The 22,500-nt window shown below is 45.1% G+C and overlaps 1 protein-coding gene across 1 annotated transcript in view; it reads left to right on the forward strand.

Annotated features, from left to right (window-relative positions):
* The window catches only part of LOC130199093 (paired box protein Pax-7-like), a 35,343-nt gene that overhangs the window by 2,870 nt on the left and 9,973 nt on the right, over positions 1-22,500 (forward strand). The window contains exon 5 of the mRNA XM_056422312.1: positions 21,963-22,162. Within this exon, the coding sequence (XP_056278287.1) occupies positions 21,963-22,162 (200 nt within the window). The remainder of the gene's footprint in view (positions 1-21,962; positions 22,163-22,500) is intronic.

The following is a 22,500-nucleotide window of genomic DNA, read 5'->3' on the forward strand; positions in this document are numbered from 1 at the left end:
TTGGTTTCTCTGGTCCCTCTGGTTCTTCTGGTTCTTCTGGTTCCTCTGGTTTTTCTGGTTCCACTGGTTCCTCTGGTTTCTCTGGTTCTTCTGGTTCTACTGGTCCCTCTGTTCTTCTGGTTCTTCTGGTTCCTCTGGTGGTGTTTATTCCTTCAGCGTTCCTCTTCCTGCTCCTCAGAGGAACGAGAGAGAGGGAGAGGGAGAGAGAGAGAGGAGAGAGAGAGAGAGAGAGAGAGAGAGAGAGAGAGAGGGAGATGGATGGAGTTCTGCTGCAGCTATTAATAACTATTCTTCTCCTCCTCCGGGCTCTCTCTCTCTCTCTCTCTCTCTCCCCCTCTCTCCCTCATTCTGCACTTTTCTCTGAGATATTTTGCCGGGTTGAAATTGAGGGAGACCCAAATGTTGGCTGGAGATAACAGAACCGCCCCACACACACTGGGCTGAGCACCCCCGCACCCCCACCACCCCCACACACACACACACACACACACACACACACACACACACACACACACACACACACACACACACACACTGCACTGTAAACCCGAATAAGTTACCAGAACTCAATAAATTTGAGGCAATTTATTGCCTCAAATTTTTTGAGTTAATGAACTTTTTAAGTTGATTTTGCAGAACATAAAAAGTTTGATGACTTGCTACTTGTACCTTTTGATTACAGCTTAAATTAAAGTGTTCATTTAGCTCAACTCAATTATTTTCAGTTATTAGTACTTAAAATGTTCTAGTTTTCAAACCACTGGAATAAGTTCACAGAACTTAAAAAAATAAAGTACACAACCACACCATTTCATGTTAACCAAACTCAATGTTTACTATAGTTCACATTAGTCAAATGTTTTGAATTTGTTTACTTAAAAAGATAAGACTCGAAACTGAATTTTTTTGTGGCAATTGATTGACTCAATTACATTGAGTTTAACAAACTAAAAATTTAAGTCATGAACATCTATCTATTGAACAGTATTTTCTTGCACTCACGTTTAGCACACTGCAATATTAAAATAAATAATTTGAAAATATACTTTAATAAATTGTAGAGCTTAAGCTTAGAGCTGGTGACATAAAACAATACCAACATTTTTTGTTACAGTGAAAAAACACTGCTTTTGGCTTCCTGAGTATATAGTGCAGCATTTTGGATTAAATACAACAGAACTGTTTCAGAACATTTTCAGGAAAAAAAGAAAAACTTCCGTCTTTATCGTGGCTGATCATTTTAATTATTTGAATGAATATGGGCACAACAAATAAAACATTTCAACTTTGCAACCAAAGTTAAACTTCCAAAATAAATTGTATCTTTACGTTTAAAAGATAATGATGATCTTTACCGCTATAGTGGGTTAAATATTGCTGATAAATTGACATTGTTAACAGGAAACGCGTACATGAGGCATAAAAGAATTTTTAAAAAATGTATCTGCACAAAGATAACTACCCGAGAACCATGACCTCTGCCATTTTTTCCTCCATAATACACAACACAATAACATACATTAACAGATCACATGATGGCGCTGCATTGCAAAGCTGCAAGACGTGATCATAGACCTTTTAACTTGAACATGTTGAACCTTTTATAATGGTATACCGCTGCAGCCTTCCGTTTTAGGTCATCAAAACATTCTTGAGGGTCTGCAACTTCGGTGACAGTTTGCCACTTTCTAGGCCAAATAAGATTTTTTGAATGAACTCAAAAGTCTTGGTAAGTGCTTTGGGGTAGCTGAGGTGTAGTGCATACATGAATCCAAAGACTACCAGGAAGGCATCGCCAAGTCTGGGGAGACTAACCATGACATCACTTTCAATAATCACAGAGATTTTCACAGGGTGGCAGTGAACTGCACTTGTGTTATTGTCACTGGTGACAGTAAGGAGGTCCACTGCAACCCCATCAAGCTCTGGCTCATCAGACTCGTCCTGAATGAATGAAAAAGAGATACCAATCACAAACTAACACATGAATAGAACAGATGACATATGTTTCTTTCTTTAACCAAGTTCCATTGAAAACCAAGACCTCTTTTACAAGGGAGACCTGTCTCATTGCAAGAGGGGAACAACATAAGATCCATGTTCTGCACACAAATCAGCCAAATTACCAGAGAATCCAAGTGGTGAGAGACTGAAACCAAGCTAAAGGACATTTACAGGAACATGTTTTACTGAATATCTTATCACTTGCCGTTCCTGTGGAGTGAGGGAAAATAAAACAGACCATACACAAAAACTGTATGGGTAGACTAAACAAAGGTAGGCCCGAAGTCTTTTAGTGTAGATATTAGTATTTTGAAGAACTGTTTACATAACACAGTATAATCTGTTGGTGACTTAAGGAGACTCACTTTGCAGGTTCTGAAGAATCCAGAAACATCGTCTTACAGATACGCAGGAAGGGCATGGAGAACAGCACTTGGTGTGGATGTCATTGATTTCCTATTCAGATAAAAACAGAATTGTACATAATGAAGAGTTTACTGAACAAAGCTGATTTTAAAACAGTCCAATCAGAACCACAAATAACCTGTTTACATATTTTTTGCAATCAGACAAATGGAAAACACAAAGTGGATTAATGCAAAATTCAAAGTTCTTTTGAGTCATTGAACCTGTACGAAGTTCCACCGGTTCAACCTATGAAGTGCGTAATAATATTTTTACCTGTTCATCGTGGATTTGAAAAAGAGCATCGGCTGTCTTCAGTTTTTGATGCCTTCTGTCTGAATCAGGTCATCAGTCGAGGAAGATGGCGGTCAGTTTAGCATGGAATGTGTTGAGCGGGTTCTGATTCGTAATCTGCTGGAACTCTGCATACAACTACATTGAAATAACAGCAGGAGAATACAGCAAGAAATAGATATTAAAAAAACTTTCAATTTGAAGAATCTAGCACACAAAGCAGATAATAGCAGCCAAATTAATAAGAAAATCCCCATAATGCACCTCGGTAACGGCCACGAACACGTGATGACTACTTCCTCAATCAAGTTGATTTCAATGTGAATTTCCAGGATAACGTTTTTGTCATGATCCATGCAGCTGCTCAACACTTAAGTAAAATATATAGGACACCAACTGCAAATAAAAATACAACAAATTCATAAAATAAATATATTTTGTCTTCCACTAATGAATGCCTAATGAATTTCCGACCATTTCCCCCTCAAATTGTTACTATTTTATCAGGCTATGATTGCAATTTATTTGTTATGGTCGATTTTAATTATTTGGTGAAGCACTTATTGTATTTTTAAATCATCCCTATTCACAACAATAGAAATAACAGGACTTTATCATTCTTAGCATGGAATTACTTAATTATATTAAGTTGGACTAAAGTTATGTTTTTAAGCTATGCTTACTGATACACAAAATAGTTCCATTTAATAAAAAAATATTAGTTACAATTACTCAAAAAGAAGAACATTTTACAACAACTTGACATATTTAAGTTCGTAGAACTTTTTCTAAAACTTTGAGTATACACTACTTAATCTATTTAATTAATTGGGACGTTCGGGTTTACAGTGTGGGCTGAGGAACCGTGTGAAGTGGATTCTGTGTTTGTGGTTTTATTTCATAAGAACTGGAGATAAAACATGTGGAAATAAATCAGTTAACGTTATTTCATCAGCGAATTAATTCAGTGAATTACTATTCAGCAGCGCCATGAACACATCATTTAAACAAAAATAATAAATAATTTGAAAAATAATAATAATAATAATGTATGAAATGTAAAAGGAAATACAATCAACCAAACAAATAAGAAACATCTATAAACACTCTTCAATGGAAAATGACAGTTTTCATAATATAATATAATATAATTATATATATATATATATATTATTCCTGCTAATCAAACACTAATTAATTTGACACATTTCTGGGTCTTTGTGTTAGAGGTCGATCAGTTTAATGGATCAAATGAAATAAAATAATAGCCCGAGAGCAGCTAATTATACTAATTACACTAATTGTACTAATTGTATTAATTGTATTAATTGTATTATGATTTCTGTCTGGCTGACCTACTTGTTGATTTTCCTTTATTAGTCTTTTGGACTCTCAGTGAAGAGTAAACCAGCAGGGGGGGGGGGGGGGGCTTTAATCCTCTCTTCATCCCATTCCCCGACATGCCAGTAGAATCTGTTCTGTGACCCGACGGACTGAACACAACAAAAGCAATGCGGCACAATGAAGACAGACCGGCCTCCATCAGTCATAAACAAACAAACAACAAACAACAACACACACAATGTAAACAGAGGAACACAAACAACAATTATTATTATAATATATATATATCTATAAAAATGTATTATATATTTATATTATTATTATAATATATATATATATATATAAATATATTATATATTATTATAATATATATATATATATATCATATTATATATATATTATTATGATAATATTTATATATTATAATATATGTATATAGATTATATATATAATATATTATATATATATTATTATGATTATATATATATATATATTATAATATATGTATACAGATTATATATACATATATATATATATATTAGATACATTTGTGGGTTACTACAGATACCAACGGTTTCTATTTGATATAATGGAGAAGTCATACATTCATAAAGTCACAATTCTGATTGTTCTATTACATTTTACTCATTCCTTTTTTATTTATATTTATGATTATATATCAGTGAATGCAAAGATCTTAAATTGGGGAAACGGTTGAAGGAATAATTTTATTTATTTATAGTTATTAAATGCATCTTTCGGGTCTATACACAAATATTCATGATTCATGATCCAGAGAATCAGATTCACTCAACCACCAGCAGAGAGAGGGGGGGGGGGGGTAAAGGCCCAGTAATGTGTGTGTGTGTGTGTGTGTGTGTGGTGGGTGGGGGGATTAATGGAGGTTTCTAGCCGCTGCAGTTCCGTGAACCGGAGCTTTGTTCACAGCTTGAGGACAGAAACGTCTTTATGATCGTTTATTATTTTATTTCATGTAATCTGGAGTCGAGGATGAGATTCACCTCGACGGAGAGAAACATGTAGAGATATCACAACAACAACAACAACAACAATAATAATAATAATAACAACAAACACGCTGAAGTTTAAAGGATCATTTAAGTGTCGTATTTTGTAAAATAAATAAATAATCAAAGCAGATAGAATAATTATTCTAATTTACCGTCTCAGTTTTATTTTGATATTTTATTTTCTCAATGGAAGAAAAGAGTGAAATATTTTATTTATTCTTTATTATATTTCAGGCTGTGATGTAATGAGCTGCTTTAATATCAGCCAGATGATAATAATGAGTTATACAGTTATATAACAATACATTACAGCTTGTTGTGGTACTCGGTTGTTTACAGTAGAACACATCATGGTTGTTTATAAACACGGTGTTTATATTTACAATAATTAGAACGGTTAACTTATAAGTCATACGTGTCAAACTCATATATATAATATAAGTCTTTACACCAGATAATTCAGATTTTAATTGCATAACTTGTAATAATTTAGAACCAAAAGAAAGATCCTGGAAACAGAAAGACGAAGGGTATCATTATATATTATATTTATTACGTTCACGGTTACTTAACGTTGAAATAGATTTTATTTTTGATGTTTAACAAAAACATATTTAAAAAAACATTTTCATCTAATATTTTAGCCGATGGATGTTTATGATTCTGTCACGCGCCACGATGAAGAGGATCACATAAAATGATCATATATGATCATTTAATATGATCTTATTTTATTATCATAATCTATGATCATAATTTATGATCATTATGATCATATCGGATCATAATAAATTATGATTCATAGAAATGATCATATTATATTATGATCATAATATAATATGATCAAATTAGGTGTCTTGATGATATCTTCTCTCCCACTATAGTGTATTTAATATCTGGATAGCGATGCAGCGTGTTGCCGGGTAGTTTAATAATTAAACAGAATAACCTCGCTGTAACTTTCCTCCTGAGTGAATTAAATACAAGGTTATTAAAAGATATTTCTTTCTTTCTTTAGTGCTAAATAAACAAAACAGATTAAAGTGAAATTATAAATTAATAAATAAATGAGATTCATTCTACAGATTTCACATCACATTTTTTTCTTCATATTTGCTTGTTATTATCAACTTAGATTATGTGTCATGATTTCCTAATATATGATTTAATGATGTTATTAATGAAAGATGATGAATTGTCATTTGTGATTATTGCCATGCGGCAGATAGAAATGCTCTGAACATTTTGGTTAAATATTTACTCTCCATAATTAATCAACATTTTTTAGTATAAAGTAAAATCCTGCATTGTTTGGTGATTTCATTTAAAAAACAAAGGATTTTTTTCCCCAAGGTTTTTTAATTGATTTCAAATTGCAAATAGTACGGAGAAACCTGCGTGTACATAAAGGTTGTGAATAATATCCTTTAAGGTTCTATCCTGATATGAAGGGAAGGGGCCATCCATCCAATCCATAGGATCTGTGGTTATTATTATTATTATTATAGAGGTCACATCAAACTGCAGCCTCATTATAATTTGTGAAAACTAATTAAAACGAACAAATCTGTTTTAAAGAATGCATTCCTTTCTCGTCGGCCTGAAGAAGGATTAGCCCTGTCAAACAGTTTATAATATATAATTGGTCACCTCTGTTTAAAATGACACATCCTAATCATGTTGCTGTGTTTGTGGTCGCATGAGGTCATTTGATCAACACATAACCTTCACTATTTGATCCTCGTGAAGCGTTTGAACATGAAGCCTCCGGTGCTTCAGCGTTGGTGACGCTCTACCGGGCTGCGTTCGCTTCAGAGAAGATGAACTCCTCGAGTGCTTAGAGGAGAGGAAACAAGGAGAGGAAACAAGGAGAACTCAGGCAGCGTGAAGCTGGTGTCAGAGGGTAAGATCTAGACTAGAGGGTAAGATCTAGACTAGAGGGTCAGATCTAGACAAGAGGGTCAGATATAGACTAGAGGGTCAGATCTAGACTAGAGGGTCAGATCTAGACAAGAGGGTCAGATCTAGACTAGAGGGTCAGATCTAGACTAGAGGATACGATCTAGACTAGAGGGTCAGATCTAGTGAGATCTAATGAGATCTAGTGAGCTGTAATGATCTGGTCTTGTGTTGCAGACCAACCACAGACTCCCAGGCCTCACACTGAGTCCAGTTCCATGTCTCCCATGTAGTATCATGCTCCCCCCCCCCCCCCTTGACTTTAGGCTCTTTCCAAAATTACCTCGGCCACTTCAATTCAATTCAATTTAAATTTAAATTTTGTAGCCCAAAATCACAAATTACCAACGTGCCTCCGAGGGCTTTACGATCCGTACACATACGATATCCTCTGACCTCTGACCTCACTTCAGAACAGGAACAACTCCCCCCAAAAAACCTTTGAAGGGAGAAAGAACAAAGAACCTTCCGGAGTAGAGTGATGGGAACACGACGACCACCACTGATAACGGAGGAGAAGCCGTCACGGCAACTAAGACTCATATGGAGAGGAGCAGGAGCTGGTGAGACCTCGGAGAGCCTTACGCAACTTATGGATCCGCCTGATGAAGACGAGTTGTTCTCACACGGTGGACCGAAGGTCCTTCATCCTTTTGAGACGTTGAGATATTACGAAGGTGAAAGGTGGTACTCCTTAAAATCAGTTTCATCTGAGAGTGACAGGAGTTCTGTTGGTGGCTCAGAGATTCCTTTGCTTTGGTGCTGGAGGCCACAGCAGCGCCACCTAGAGGAAGTATCTGAGTTCAACATTAGGAGGTTGCAGGTCAGTTTTTACGTCCTTAAGGCCTCGTGAAGGGTGTCTCACTTGGTTGGTTTCATCTGGCTTCATAGAGAGATACACATGGGCGTCATCTCCATAGCAACCAACGTCCAGAGTTTCATAATCAAATGACCATGAACCATGTGCAGGTGTGTTGGTGGGTGTTGACCTCAGGTTGGTGGTTGTAGACCTCAGGTTGGTGGTTGTTGACCTCAGGTTGGTGGTTGTTGACCTCAGGTTGGTGGTTGTAGACCTCAGGTTGGTGGTTGTTGACCTCAGGTTGGTGGATGTTGACCTCAGGTTGGTGGTTGTAGACCTCAGGTTGGTGGTTGTAGACCTCAGGTTGGTGGATGTTGACCTCAGGTTGGTGGTTGTAGACCTCAGGTTGGTGGATGTTGACCTCAGGTTGGTGGTTGTTGACCTCAGGTTGGTGGTTGTAGACCTCAGGTTGGTGGATGTTGACCTCAGGTTGGTAGATGTTGACCTCAGGTTGGTGGTTGTTGACCTCAGGTTGGTGGTTGTAGACCTCAGGTTGGTGGTTGTAGACCTCAGATTGGTGGTTGTTGACCTCAGGTTGGTGGATGTTGACCTCAGGTTGGTGGATGTTGACCTCAGGTTGGTGGTTGTAGACCTCAGGTTGGTGGATGTTGACCTCAGGTTGGTGGTTGTAGACCTCAGGTTGGTGGTTGTTGACCTCAGGTTGGTGGTTGTAGACCTCAGGTTGGTGGTTGTAGACCTCAGGTTGGTGGATGTTGACCTCAGGTTGGTGGATGTTGACCTCAGGTTGGTGGATGTTGACCTCAGGTTCGTGGTTGTAGACCTCAGGTTGGTGGTTGTAGACCTCAGGTTGGTGGATGTTGACCTCAGGTTGGTGGATGTTGACCTCAGGTTGGTGGTTGTAGACCTCAGGTTGGTGGATCTTGACCTCAGGTTGGTGGATGTTGACCTCAGGTTGGTGGTTGTAGACCTCAGGTTGGTGGATGTTGACCTCAGGTTGGTGGCTGTAGACCTCAGGTTGGTGGTTGTAGACCTCAGGTTGGTGGATGTTGACCTCAGGTTGGTGGATGTTGACCTCAGGTTGGTGGTTGTAGACCTCAGGTTGGTGGATCTTGACCTCAGGTTGGTGGATGTTGACCTCAGGTTGGTGGTTGTAGACCTCAGGTTGGTGGATGTTGACCTCAGGTTGGTGGTTGTTGACCTCAGGTTGGTGGTTGTAGACCTCAGGTTGGTGGTTGTTGACCTCAGGTTGGTGGATGTTGACCTCAGGTTGGTGGTTGTTGACCTCAGGTTGTAAAAGTTAAGTAATTAAGAACATATTTTTACACATAAAGTGTGTCCTCTAGATAAAAAACTCATTTTTGTCTATTACATAATGGTAGAACCTTGGTTTGGTACTTAAAATACGTATTGCTATACTACTCTAATGTCTGAATCTCGGGAATAACTATCACTGTCAATCAGAATCATCAACATGAACACATACTCCATATAAACTGTGGATGAACTGGTTGGCCCACGTTGGCATGCAAACAGACAGGAAGTGACATCAGGTGCTCGTCTCACCTCCATCTGAGTCCATTTCAAATCCTTTGAACCAGAATCCTTGTGGAGTCACCGAGTCCCTTCATTTCTATTCTCCGCTCTGCTTGTTAATCCACTTCCTCCCACAGAGAGATTATTCTATTGCTCCTTAAAACTTTCTGCTTCCCTTAAGTCTGCCGCGGTCCACTGGGGGCTTTGCTGTGTCCAATATATATATATATATATATATTGGACACAGAGATGGCGCGGCTGTGTCCAGACGCCGTCGAGGTAGCTCCGCGGAGATTGTGCGCTCTTTTAGTTTTTGTGTTTATTTTTAATGTTTTCTTTGCCACAAACACATCGGCACTAACAGCATACGACCACAGCACACTTTTGGACATAAACTTTTGCGCAAAACAAGGGTTTTTGTCCACTTTTTCCATCGATCCAGCGTGGCCGGCAGAGATCGTGCGGCGAACCACATCAACAACAGTGGAGCCGCTACTACGGGAGACAGCGAAAACATCGAGGGAAGCGGGCGGAATTCGGAACAGACTGAGAGTTCAAGCCCACCGTCCACCTCTGCCCAGCATCCTTCTTGCTAACGTCCAGTCTCTGGAAAATAAGATGGATGATGTTAGGGCAAGGATCAGATTCCAACGGGACATGAGGACTGTAATATCTTTTGTCTGGCGGAAACATGGCTGACCCGCTGGTGCGGATCGAGTCATATGCCCAACCGAGTCCTTCTCTGTTTTCCGTGCAGACAGAACGGAAGAGTCTGGTAAATCTAAATCATGACTAACAACAAGTGGTGCGACCCCAAGAACATTAAGACTCTTTCTCATTCCTGCTCGCGAACCTGGAACATCTGACGATCTCATGCCGTCCATTCTACCTTCCCCGGGAGTTCAGCTCGGTCATCACCACAGCCGTCTACATACCACCACAAGCGGACACCGACGTAGCACTATCGGACCTACATGATGTGTTATGTCGGCATCAGAACAAGTATCCTGACGCGGCTGTGGTGGTGGCTGGGGACTTTAATAAGGCTAACCTAAAAAAAGTCATGCCGAACTTTCACCAGCACATTACGTGTGCTACCAGAGGGGAAAGAACGTTGGACCACTGCTATACGCCATTCAAGAGAGGCTACAAGGCTGTCTCTCTCCCTCCGTTCGGAAAATCAGACCATGCCGCCATTTTCTGCTTCCGGGGTACCGCAAAAGATCGCGGGAAGCGGTAGTGACGAGGAACGAAGCGGTGGTCTGACCAATCAGAGGCTGAGCTACAGGGCGCTCTGCGTGTCGTCGACTGGGACATGATCCAATCCAGTTCCAGTGGCGTCAGCGAGTTTTGAAGTAGCAATGAGCCTCATTGCAACGCTAGCGGACACCATCGTCCCCACGGTAAAAGTTAGGGTCTTTCCTAACCAAAAGCCGTGGGTTGATAGATCCATCCGTGAAGCTGTGAGCGCCGTACTGCTGCCTATAACTCCGGTCTTGTATCCGGCAACATGGACGAGTACAAGGCAGCGGTCTATGGACTGAGGAGGCGGTGAAGGAAGCCAAAGGAGGTATCGAGACAGAGTGGAATCACAGATGGAGCAGCGCGACACCAGGCGCCTATGGCAGGGCTACGGACTATCACAGACTACCAGAGCAGACCCGCGCAATGGTGAGTGCCGACGCATCCCTAGCGGACGACCTGAACTCATTTTATGCACGGTTTGAGGCTAGCAACAACAGCGCTAGCTCGCCGCTAACAACAACACCGTTAAGCGTAGCCGAGGTGAGTTCTACCGCTGGGGATGAACACACACTCTCTGTGACCGAGCACAGTGTGAGGAGGGCTCTGTTGAGGGTGAACACCAGGAAAGCTGCAGGTCCAGATGGCATATCTGGGCGAGTACTGAAGACCTGTGCTAACCAGCTAGCTCCAGTGTTCACCACAATATTCAACCTCTCCTGGCTGAGTCCGTGGTCCCCGCCTGCTTCAAGAGATCCACTATTGTCCCTGTGCCCAAGAATGCTTCTCCAGCATGTATGAATGACTACCGACCGTGGCCCTCACCTCGGTGGTCATGAAATGCTGAGAGGCTGATAAAGGACTACATCTGCGCCTTCCTCCCTTCCTCCATGGACCCGCTGCAGTTTGCTTATCGCCCAAACAGATCCACAGATGATGCTGTCTCCCAGGTACTGCACACCACACTCTCTCATCTGGACAGCCAGAAGGGGGCTATGTGAGACTGCTGTTCATTGATTATAGTTCAGCTTTCAACACCATAGTCCCTCCAGACTGGCGGCAAGCTGATTGAGCTGGGACTGAACACCCCTGTGTGCTTGGATCCTGGACTTCCTGACCGCCAGGCCACAGGTGGTCAGGGTGGGCAGACACACCTCAAATCCTCACCCTGAACACAGGATCCCCCAGGGTTGCGTCCTCAGCCCCTACTGTACTCCCTGTACACATGACTGTGTGGCCAGGTTCAGCTCAACACCATCATCAAGTTTGCGGATGACACAGTGGTGGTGGGCCTGATCTCCGACAACGACGAGAAGGCCTACCTGGAGGAAGTTGCTGATCTGTCACTCTGGTGCCAGGACAACAGCCTCATCATGAATGTCACCAAAACTAAGGAGCTGATTGTGGACTTTAGGAGGGTACAACAACAGAGGACGTACTCACCACTGGGGATTAACGGGACTACTGTGGAGAGGGTGAGCGGGTATAAATACCTGGGAGTCCACATCACCGAGGATCTGACATGGTCAACAAACACAGACACTCTGGTGAGAAAGGCAAGGCAGCGCTTCTACCACCTCAGGCAGCTGAGGAAATTTAAAGTTTCCCAGAGGATCCTTCAGTCCTTCTACTCTGGAGCTGTAGAGAGCGTCCTGACAGGAAGCATCACAGCCTGGTTTGGCAACTGCTCCGCTCAGGACAGGAAGGCTCTGCAGAGAGTAGTGCGTTCGGCTGAACGCACTATTGGAACTACACTCCCACCCTGCAGGACTTGTACACCAGGAGGTGCAGAACCAGAGCCGGCAGGATCATGAAGGATCCTCACCACCCCAACAACAGACTGTTTCAGCTGCTGCGGTCAGGCAGGCGCCTCCGTAGTCACGCTGCAAGAACAGAGAGACTGAGACGGAGTTTCTTTCCTCAGGCCATCAGGACTGTGAACTCCGACCTCACCAGGACCCCCACATAGACCCACACAACTGCCCCTCTTAGGCACACACACACACACACACACACACACACACTTACTGTAAATATTGTGTTGTTTTTTATTGTAAATAGTGTGTACTTGTTGCCCTTGCACATTCCTGCTGAGCATTGCCACTTTCATTTCACTGCACACCCTGTGTGTGTATGTGACAAATAAAAACATCTTGAATCTTGAATCTTGAATCTATATATATATATATATCTTTAAGAGCGCCTCTTTTTATTACGTTTGCTCCCGGCTCTAATCTTTATCACTGTTTATATTGACAGTCAGCTATTTTTTGTTCATGGCTATTTGTGTTTGTATCTCCTAAATAAAGACACATGCATGCCGGAGCCGGGGACGAGAGCAGATAAAGACTTTGCATTAATATCAGTTCACTAAGACGTAATGCGCCATAAGGCGTCTCTGTGAGGGCCGGATTGAGTTCAGGTCTGCGAGGCCTTCCCACGAGCACCGAGCTGCAACAGATCCTCAGCTCCTGCGACTCTATTCTCTCCTCTGGTTGGACCCTCAGATATAGTAGAGCATCATCTGCATAACCATGAACCTTTACGGAGTGTTTCCTGATGGTGTTGCCCAAAGGAAGCACGAAGAAGGTAAATAAAAGTGGCCCAAGCACAGAGCCTTGTGGAACTCCGTAGAAGGGGGATCCTGAGGTAGGAGCAGTCTTTGGTGCTTCATCGAGTCCCACTCAGGTTATTGTTGTTCACGTAACTCTCCGAGGAGGTGAAGCGCTGACTTCCTGTTTCACGGTGGAACAGCAGCCGCTGTGGCTCTTCATTCATTTCCTTCCGTGTGCAGACTTCCTAAATCTTTTGGCAAATATCTCCCTCCTCATTGTAAAAGTGCCGACATTGCACGCGCTCCTCACTCCTGCTGCTCGCGTTGTGCGTGAGCAGCAGGAGGAACAAAGGCGGCGGCTGCAGAGCGGCTCAGAGGAGGCGAGGCTTTGTTCACGCAGCCAACTGGCAGGTCGGACCTCACGCTCTTTTGTGTCGTTTAAATACATTTAGTAAAACTTTGGCTTTGGCCTCAATTAGCTGAATGTTCAGACCTTGAATTCCAGGCCCGCTTTGTGGCTGCAGACGCACAAACACATCTCCAAATGTGCCGCTGCAGCAGAAACTAAATGAAACCCAAATATGACAGTAAGCTCTGTTTTGCATATGTAAATGCATATTTATTTAGTGTATATTCATTTTTTTTAGGAACAACTCCGAAGCAACTTAGAGCTGATGATGCATCGGCAACTTCATGTGGAATATGTCAGTTAACTTCCCTTTTAGATGAAATAAATGATCTTGAATGGTGATTTGGATTCTAATGCACAAAGGTTAGCAGACATGTGTGAGGACCTTCATCCCGAGCTTCATTGTGACTCTTTACTCCAGTCCTATTGGTCAGGAAAGTGAAACTTAACTTTGTTAAAATGCGATTCCTCAATAAATAACCATCCCTCCCCATCCGCCGGCCCGCGTCACGCCTCGGCACCGCTTGACCTCTAACCGCTCCAGTGACTCTGGTCGTGTCGACTGAAGTCTTGCAGGGTTCAGCGGGGCCAGCGGGGTCTTTCAGGGCCGGCGGCCCCCTGCGGAGCCGGTCTATGGGTCCTGAAAGGCTCCGGGAGGCTCTGTTGTTGAAGGTGAGGCCGCTGACCAGAAAGAACTTCACAGCCGAGACGAGTTGAAGAGCCTCGGACCTCACGGCCACGTGAGTCCTACTGCGAGGGGCTCGGTCCTGTTGTAGTGGTCTCTGGGGTTTGAACCTGTTGTAGTGGTCTCTGGGGTTTGGTCCTGTTGTAGTGGTCTCTGGTCCTGTTGTAGTGGTCTCTGGGGTTTGGACCTGTTGTAGTGGTCTCTGGGGGTTGGACCTGTTGTAGTGGTCTCTGGGGTTTGGACCTGTTGTAGTGGTCTCTGGGGTTTGGACCTGTTGTAGTGGTCTCTGGGGGTTGGACCTGTTGTAGTGGTCTCTGGTCCTGTTGTAGTGGTCTCTGGGGTTTGGTCCTGTTGTAGTGGTCTCTGGGGTTTGGACCTGTTGTAGTGGTCTCTGGGGTTTGGACCTGTTGTAGTGGTCTCTGGGGTTTGGACCTGTTGTAGTGGTCTCTGGGGTTTGGTCCTGTTGTAGTGGTCTCTGGGGGTTGGACCTGTTGTAGTGGTCTCTGGGGTTTGGTCCTGTTGTAGTGGTCTCTGGGGGTTGGACCTGTTGTAGTGGTCTCTGGGGTTTGGACCTGTTGTAGTGGTCTCTGGTCCTGTTGTAGTGGTCTCTGGGGTTTGGTCCTTGTGGCAGCTGTCCCCAATCTGGCCTCGGCTGCTGGCTGGTTGCCAATCAGTCAGCTGCTCTGACTGATTGGCAATCAGTCAGCAGCCGATGCTGCCTGTATAAAAGGGCAGCAGAGCGGGAGGGAAAGGGGAGTGAGCAGAGGCGCAGGTTTTGCGGTCTGCTTGTGCGTTGTGTGTGACCAATAAATTATGTCCTTCAACCAAACCTCGTGGTTCCGGGCTGATCCTTGGTGCTGGGGGGGGAAACCCACGGGTAACGGACGCGGTCTTGTTACAGTCCTGTTGTAGTGGTCTCTGGGGTTTGGACCTGTTGTAGTGGTCTCTGGGGTTTGGACCTGTTGTAGTGGTCTCTGGTCCTGTTGTAGTGGTCTCTGGGGTTTGGACCTGTTGTAGTGGTCTCTGGTCCTGTTGTAGTGGTCTCTGGGGTTTGGACCTGTTGTAGTGGTCTCTGGGGTTCTGATCGGTTTTAGATGAGGGTTTTGGTTCCTTGTGGTGATTATGGTATGCATGATGACAATGAGTGTGTGTGTGTGTCACGGCGTCACGCCGAGCTCCGCTCTCAGCTCTTCTTTCACACCAGCAGCTCTCAGTTGACCCACTTTCCATGCCGTCTTTCTTCCAGCGCGTCACATCAGCTCCTTATTCACGCTGGAAAACACTTTCCTGAAGAAAAAAAAATCAGAATTTATTTAGATTTCTAAAATGTTTTGACTCATTTCATATGAAACGTAAACATCAACAAACAATATTCAACTAAAGGAGAAACAACAACAGATCAGAGCCCCTAAACGCACAAATAAATAAACAAAAGAGATATTCAGATCAATAAAACTGATCAAATGCAACGATGTAATTCAATGAATAGTTAAAAAATGCTACATGTATATATTTATTTTATTATGAAATAAATATATATATAATATACAATATATTATTATATATAATATTGTAGAATATTATTATATATATTTGATATATAATACATATTTATAAATTATATATAATATGTATATGTTTATATATACTATATATTTATACTATATATATATATAAAGTATATATATCATATATATTATAATATATATAACATATAAAATATATAAATCCGTGCAGCAGCAGCCCCCTGAGGACGGCAGCCACTGCAGCGGCCTCAAGTGTGTCACGCTGCGTTAGTGGCAAATTGCTTTGCAGCAGCAGCCCGCCCCACACACATATATATTATATTATTATTTATAATATTATATATTTTATTATATATAATATATATTATATAATATATATATATCATATAATATAATATGTATATTATATGTAATATATATATATTATACATAACATATATATAATATTATATATTATTATATAATTTTTTAATAAATATAAATAAATAAATATATTATATATAATATGTATACAACATATATATATATATTTATATTATATATATATATAACATAAATCTATGTATATATAACTAGTGCTGTGAAAAATAACGCGTTAACTCAGTTAATTCAATTACAGGTTTAACTAGTTATTTTTTTAAAACGCATTTAACGCATGCGCAGAATGAGCTTCCAATCCGTCTGTTGTTGGTCGTCGGGACGAAAAAAAAGTCACTTGCAAAATGAGCTTCCAATCCACCACTTCAATCTGAACTCTGTCCGCTCTCATGCAGACGGTCTGTTCATCGGTAATGATCCTTCCGCAGGTTCACCTCCGGAAACCTTGTTACGACTTTTACTTCCTGTAGATCAGGGTCTCAACACGTCGATCGCGACCTGCCAGTCGATCGCGGCGTAGTGTCGGTAGATCAATGACATTAAAGAGATTGGCCCGCCCCCTGACATGTTCTCTAGAGCACGTCTTTGTTCTTTTATTAAACTAAACGTCTGTTGTTGATCGTATCTCCACAGCAGCATGTCATTTCTGTCTCTTCGCGTTGCGTTAACACTTATCGATCTCCGTCTCGCGCGCCACAGAGCTCCGTGCGCGCGCATCGGGACCGAGCAAAAGTCACTTGTCAATCTGTCCACCTGTCCGGGCCGGTGAGGTTTCAGCTTTGCAGCGGTGTCCCCGCCGTCCCTTTCATCACGGCCCAGTTCATGAAGAAAACCCACACAGTCAGTTTGCCTCAGCGGCTGCTAGAGGAAGACTAGAGGCCTTTAGATTGTATCATGGTGGAGTTAATGGTTGACAAACAAGAGAAACATGTTCTGTTTAACCCTCCTGTTACCTTTACATTTACTAACATATTTTACCCTCGGGTCAATTTGACCCCTGCAATTAAAACCTCAGAAAATTATTAGAATTAATATTGCTTCCCAAGTTTAAGTGTGAGGTACTTTATGTTTGTTTGTTGACTACCTAAATAGCCCTTTAAATAAATAAAAAGTTGATATTTCTTATATGTTTGACACAGTGAAAAACAGCCTGGGGTCAAATTGACCCCAAAGAACACCGACATTAAACATTGAATGGGGTCAAATGGACCCGAAAGGTAACAGGAGGGTTAAACATTCTGTTTAGGATGAAGATGTATTAATGTTCCATATGGAAGAAAACTGCTAAATAACTGCTGAGTTGCAGCACCATTGTATAGAAGAATGTATAAATGTATATATCCGTCTTTTGTCATAAATCTCTATGTTCTCACAAAATATACCGAGAATATCGGTAATATGTGATTAATCATGATTAATCCACAAAAACCTGTGATTAACCCGATTAAAAATTGTAATCGTTTCACAGCATATATATAACATATATACTGTATAAATGTGTGTGTCATAGTAAGTGCTCTTCATTGTGGATGAAAGGCTGTCGGAGCGTCTCAGGGCTTTTCTCTCTCCTCTCTTTTCTCTCTCTTCTCTCTTTTCTCTCTCTCCTCTCTGTTCTCTCTCCTCTCTTTTCTCTCTCCTCTCTTTTCTCTCTCTTCTCTCTTTTCTCTCTCTCCTCTCTGTTCTCTCTTCTCTCTTTTCTCTCTCCTCTCTTTTCTCTCTCCTCTCTTTTATCTCTCTCTCCTCTCAGCAGCAGCGTGAACATGTTGTGTGTGTGAATGAAATCATCTGCACAATAAATATTTGTGGATGATGTCCAACCTGCCCGAGGCCCCCGATAGAGATGACTCCGCCGTACCGCTCGGCCCGAGCCCCACGGCATGCTGGGATATGTGCAGCTGCTGATATGCAACTGTACTTATGCCGAGCACCAGAACACGTCACCGTCGATCAATAACAGAGAACGGCGCCACGTCTCTGTGGTGGTGGACAGAGGAACAATAACACCTCCATCAGAGAGACGTGGACCCGGTCCAACAGGACCTGGGTCTGTTCTGGTGGATCCACTTCATCTGTAGTCTCAGATTATTCACCGTTTATCATCCTGATTGTGAGGTCATGACCCTCATCACCTGACGTACCCCACCCTGTGAGGTCATGACCCTCATCACCTGACGTACCTCACCCTGTGAGGTCGTGACCCTCATCACCTGACGTACCTCAGCCTGTGAGGTCATGACCCTCATCACCTGACGTACCTCACCCTGTGAGGTCATGACCCTCATCACCTGGCGTACCTCACCCTGTGAGGTCGTGACCCTCATCACCTGACGTACCTCAGCCTGTGAGGTCATGACCCTCATCACCTGACGTACCTCACCCTGTGAGGTCATGACCCTCATCACCTGACGTACCTCACCCTGTGAGGTCGTGACCCTCATCACCTGACGTACCTCAGCCTGTGAGGTCATGACCCTCATCACCTGACGTACCTCAGCCTGTGAGGTCGTGACCCTCATCACCTGACGTACCTCACCCTGTGAGGTCATGACCCTCATCACCTGGCATACCTCACCCTGTGAGGTCGTGACCCTCATCACCTGACGTACCTCAGCCTGTGAGGTCATGACCCTCATCACCTGACGTACCTCACCCTGTGAGGTCATGACCCTCATCACCTGGCGTACCTCAGCCTGTGAGGTCGTGACCCTCATCACCTAGCATACCTCAGCCTGTGAGGTCGTGACCCTCATCACCTGACGTACCTCAGCCTGTGAGGTCGTGACCCTCATCACCTGACGTACCTCAGCCTGTGAGGTCGTGACCCTCATCACCTGACGTACCTCAGCCTGTGAGGTCGTGACCCTCATCACCTGACGTACCTCAGCCTGTGAGGTCATGACCCTCATCACCTGACGTACCTCACCCTGTGAGGTCGTGACCCTCATCACCTGACGTACCTCAGCCTGTGAGGTCGTGACCCTCATCACCTGACGTACCTCAGCCTGTGAGGTCGTGACCCTCATCACCTGACGTACCCCACCCTGTGAGGTCGTGACCCTCATCACCTGACGTACCTCAGCCTGTGAGGTCATGACCCTCATCACCTGACGTACCCCACCCTGTGAGGTCGTGACCCTCATCACCTGACGTACCTCACCCTGTGAGGTCGTGACCCTCATCACCTGACGTAGCTCAGCCTGTGAGGTCATGACCCTCATCACCTGACGAACCTCACCCTGTGAGGTCATGACCCTCATCACCTGACGTACCTCACCCTGTGAGGTCGTGACCCTCATCACCTGACGTACCTCAGCCTGTGAGGTCATGACCCTCATCACCTGACGTACCTCACCCTGTGAGGTCATGACCCTCATCACCTGACGTACCTCACCCTGTGAGGTCGTGACCCTCATCACCTGACATACTTCACCCTGTGAGGTCGTGACCCTCATCACCTGACGTACTTCACCCTGTGAGGTCGTGACCCTCATCACCTGACGTACCTCACCCTGTGAGGTCGTGACCCTCATCACCTGACGTAGCTCAGCCTGTGAGGTCATGACCCTCATCACCTGACGAACCTCACCCTGTGAGGTCGTGACCCTCATCACCTGACGTAGCTCAGCCTGTGAGGTCATGACCCTCATCACCTGACGAACCTCACCCTGTGAGGTCATGACCCTCATCACCTGACGTACCTCACCCTGTGAGGTCGTGACCCTCATCACCTGACGTACCTCAGCCTGTGAGGTCATGACCCTCATCACCTGACGTACCTCAGCCTGTGAGGTCATGACCCTCATCACCTGACGTACTTCACCCTGTGAGGTCTTGACCCTCATCACCTGACGTACCTCACCCTGTGAGGTCATGACCCTCATCACCTGATGTACCTCACCCTGTGAGGTCGTGACCCTCATCACCTGGCGTACCCCACCCTGTGAGGTCATGACCCTCATCACCTGGCGTACCTCAGCCTGTGAGGTCGTGACCCTCATCACCTGACGTACCTCACCCTGTGAGGTCATGACCCTCATCACCTGATGTACCTCACCCAGTGAGGTCGTGACCCTCATCACCTGGCGTACCCCACCCTGTGAGGTCATGACCCTCATCACCTGACGTACCTCAGCCTGTGAGGTCGTGACCCTCATCACCTGATGTACCTCAGCCTGTGAGGTCGTGACCCTCATCACCTGACGTACCTCACCCTGTGAGGTCATGACCCTCATCACCTGATGTACCTCAGCCTGTGAGGTCATGACCCTCATCACCTGGCGTACCTCAGCCTGTGAGGTCGTGACCCTCATCACCTGGCGTACCTCAGCCTGTGAGGTCGTGACCCTCATCACCTGACGTACCCCACCCTGTGAGGTCGTGACCCTCATCACCTGGCGTACCTCAGCCTGTGAGGTCATGACCCTCATCACCTGGCGTACCTCAGCCTGTGAGGTCGTGACCCTCATCACCTGACGTACCCCACCCTGTGAGGTCATGACCCTCATCACCTGATGTACCTCACCCTGTGAGGTCGTGACCCTCATCACCTGGCGTACCTCAGCCTGTGAGGTCATGACCCTCATCACCTGGCGTACCTCAGCCTGTGAGGTCGTGACCCTCATCACCTGACGTACCCCACCCTGTGAGGTCGTGACCCTCATCACCTGGCGTACCTCAGCCTGTGAGGTCGTGACCCTCATCACCTGACGTACCCCACCCTGTGAGGTCATGACCCTCATCACCTGGCGTACCCCACCCTGTGAGGTCGTGACCCTCATCACCTGACGTACCTCAGCCTGTGAGGTCGTGACCCTCATCACCTGACATACCTCACCCTGTGAGGTCATGACCCTCATCACCTGATGTACCTCACCCTGTGAGGTCGTGACCCTCATCACCTGGCGTACCCCACCCTGTGAGGTCATGACCCTCATCACCTGATGTACCTCACCCTGTGAGGTCGTGACCCTCATCACCTGGCGTACCCCACCCTGTGAGGTCGTGACCCTCATCACCTGACGTACCTCAGCCTGTGAGGTCGTGACCCTCATCACCTGACGTACCTCACCCTGTGAGGTCGTGACCCTCATCACCTGACGTACCTCAGCCTGTGAGGTCGTGACCCTCATCACCTGACGTACCCCACCCTGTGAGGTCATGACCCTCATCACCTGGCGTACCCCACCCTGTGAGGTCATGACCCTCATCACCTGGCGTACCTCAGCCTGTGAGGTCGTGACCCTCATCACCTGACGTACCTCAGCCTGTGAGGTCATGACCCTCATCACCTGGCATACCTCAGCCTGTGAGGTCGTGACCCTCATCACCTGACGTACCTCACCCTGTGAGGTCGTGACCCTCATCACCTGACGTACCTCAGCCTGTGAGGTCGTGACCCTCATCACCTGGCGTACCTCAGCCTGTGAGGTCGTGACCCTCATCACCTGACGTACCTCACCCTGTGAGGTCGTGACCCTCATCACCTGACGTACCTCAGCCTGTGAGGTCGTGACCCTCATCACCTGACGTAGCTCAGCCTGTGAGGTCATGACCCTCATCACCTGACGTACCTCAGCCTGTGAGGTCATGACCCTCATCACCTGACGTACCTCACCCTGTGAGGTCGTGACCCTCATCACCTGACGTACATCAGCCTGTGAGGTCGTGACCCTCATCACCTGACGTACCTCAGCCTGTGAGGTCATGACCCTCATCACCTGACGTACCTCACCCTGTGAGGTCGTGACCTCACCCTGTGCCCTCTGCGTGTTCTTGCAGGCGGCCGGATGGACGAGCTGTCGGACGTGGAGTCGGAGCCCGACCTCCCGCTGAAGAGGAAGCAGCGCCGCAGCCGGACGACGTTCACGGCGGAGCAGCTGGAGGAGCTGGAGAACGCCTTCGAGAGGACGCACTACCCCGACATCTACACCCGGGAGGAGCTGGCCCAGAGGACCAAGCTCACCGAGGCCCGGGTCCAGGTACCACAGCGCCTGAGAGGGGGCGGGGCTTATCCCTGTGGCTTCACTGTGTAAACCGTGACATTGTTTCCAACTCGCGTCATTCACGGTGATAAATTCTCATCAATCGCAACGATTCACGTCGTTGATGATGGGATCGACACACACACACACACACACACACACACACACACACACACACACACACACACACACACACAGTGTGTTTCCAGCTGTTCACATCTACAGAACCTTTTCTCTGGGTTCTGATGGCTCCCCAGTGACCAGTAGGAGCTGTAACGACAGCTGTTGGGGGTCCGGTGTTGGGCCGGGGGGGGGGGGGGGGCTGCATTCCTTAC

The sequence above is a fragment of the Pseudoliparis swirei genome, chromosome 9 (assembly GCF_029220125.1).
Source record: "Pseudoliparis swirei isolate HS2019 ecotype Mariana Trench chromosome 9, NWPU_hadal_v1, whole genome shotgun sequence".
NCBI lineage: Eukaryota > Metazoa > Chordata > Actinopteri > Perciformes > Liparidae > Pseudoliparis > Pseudoliparis swirei.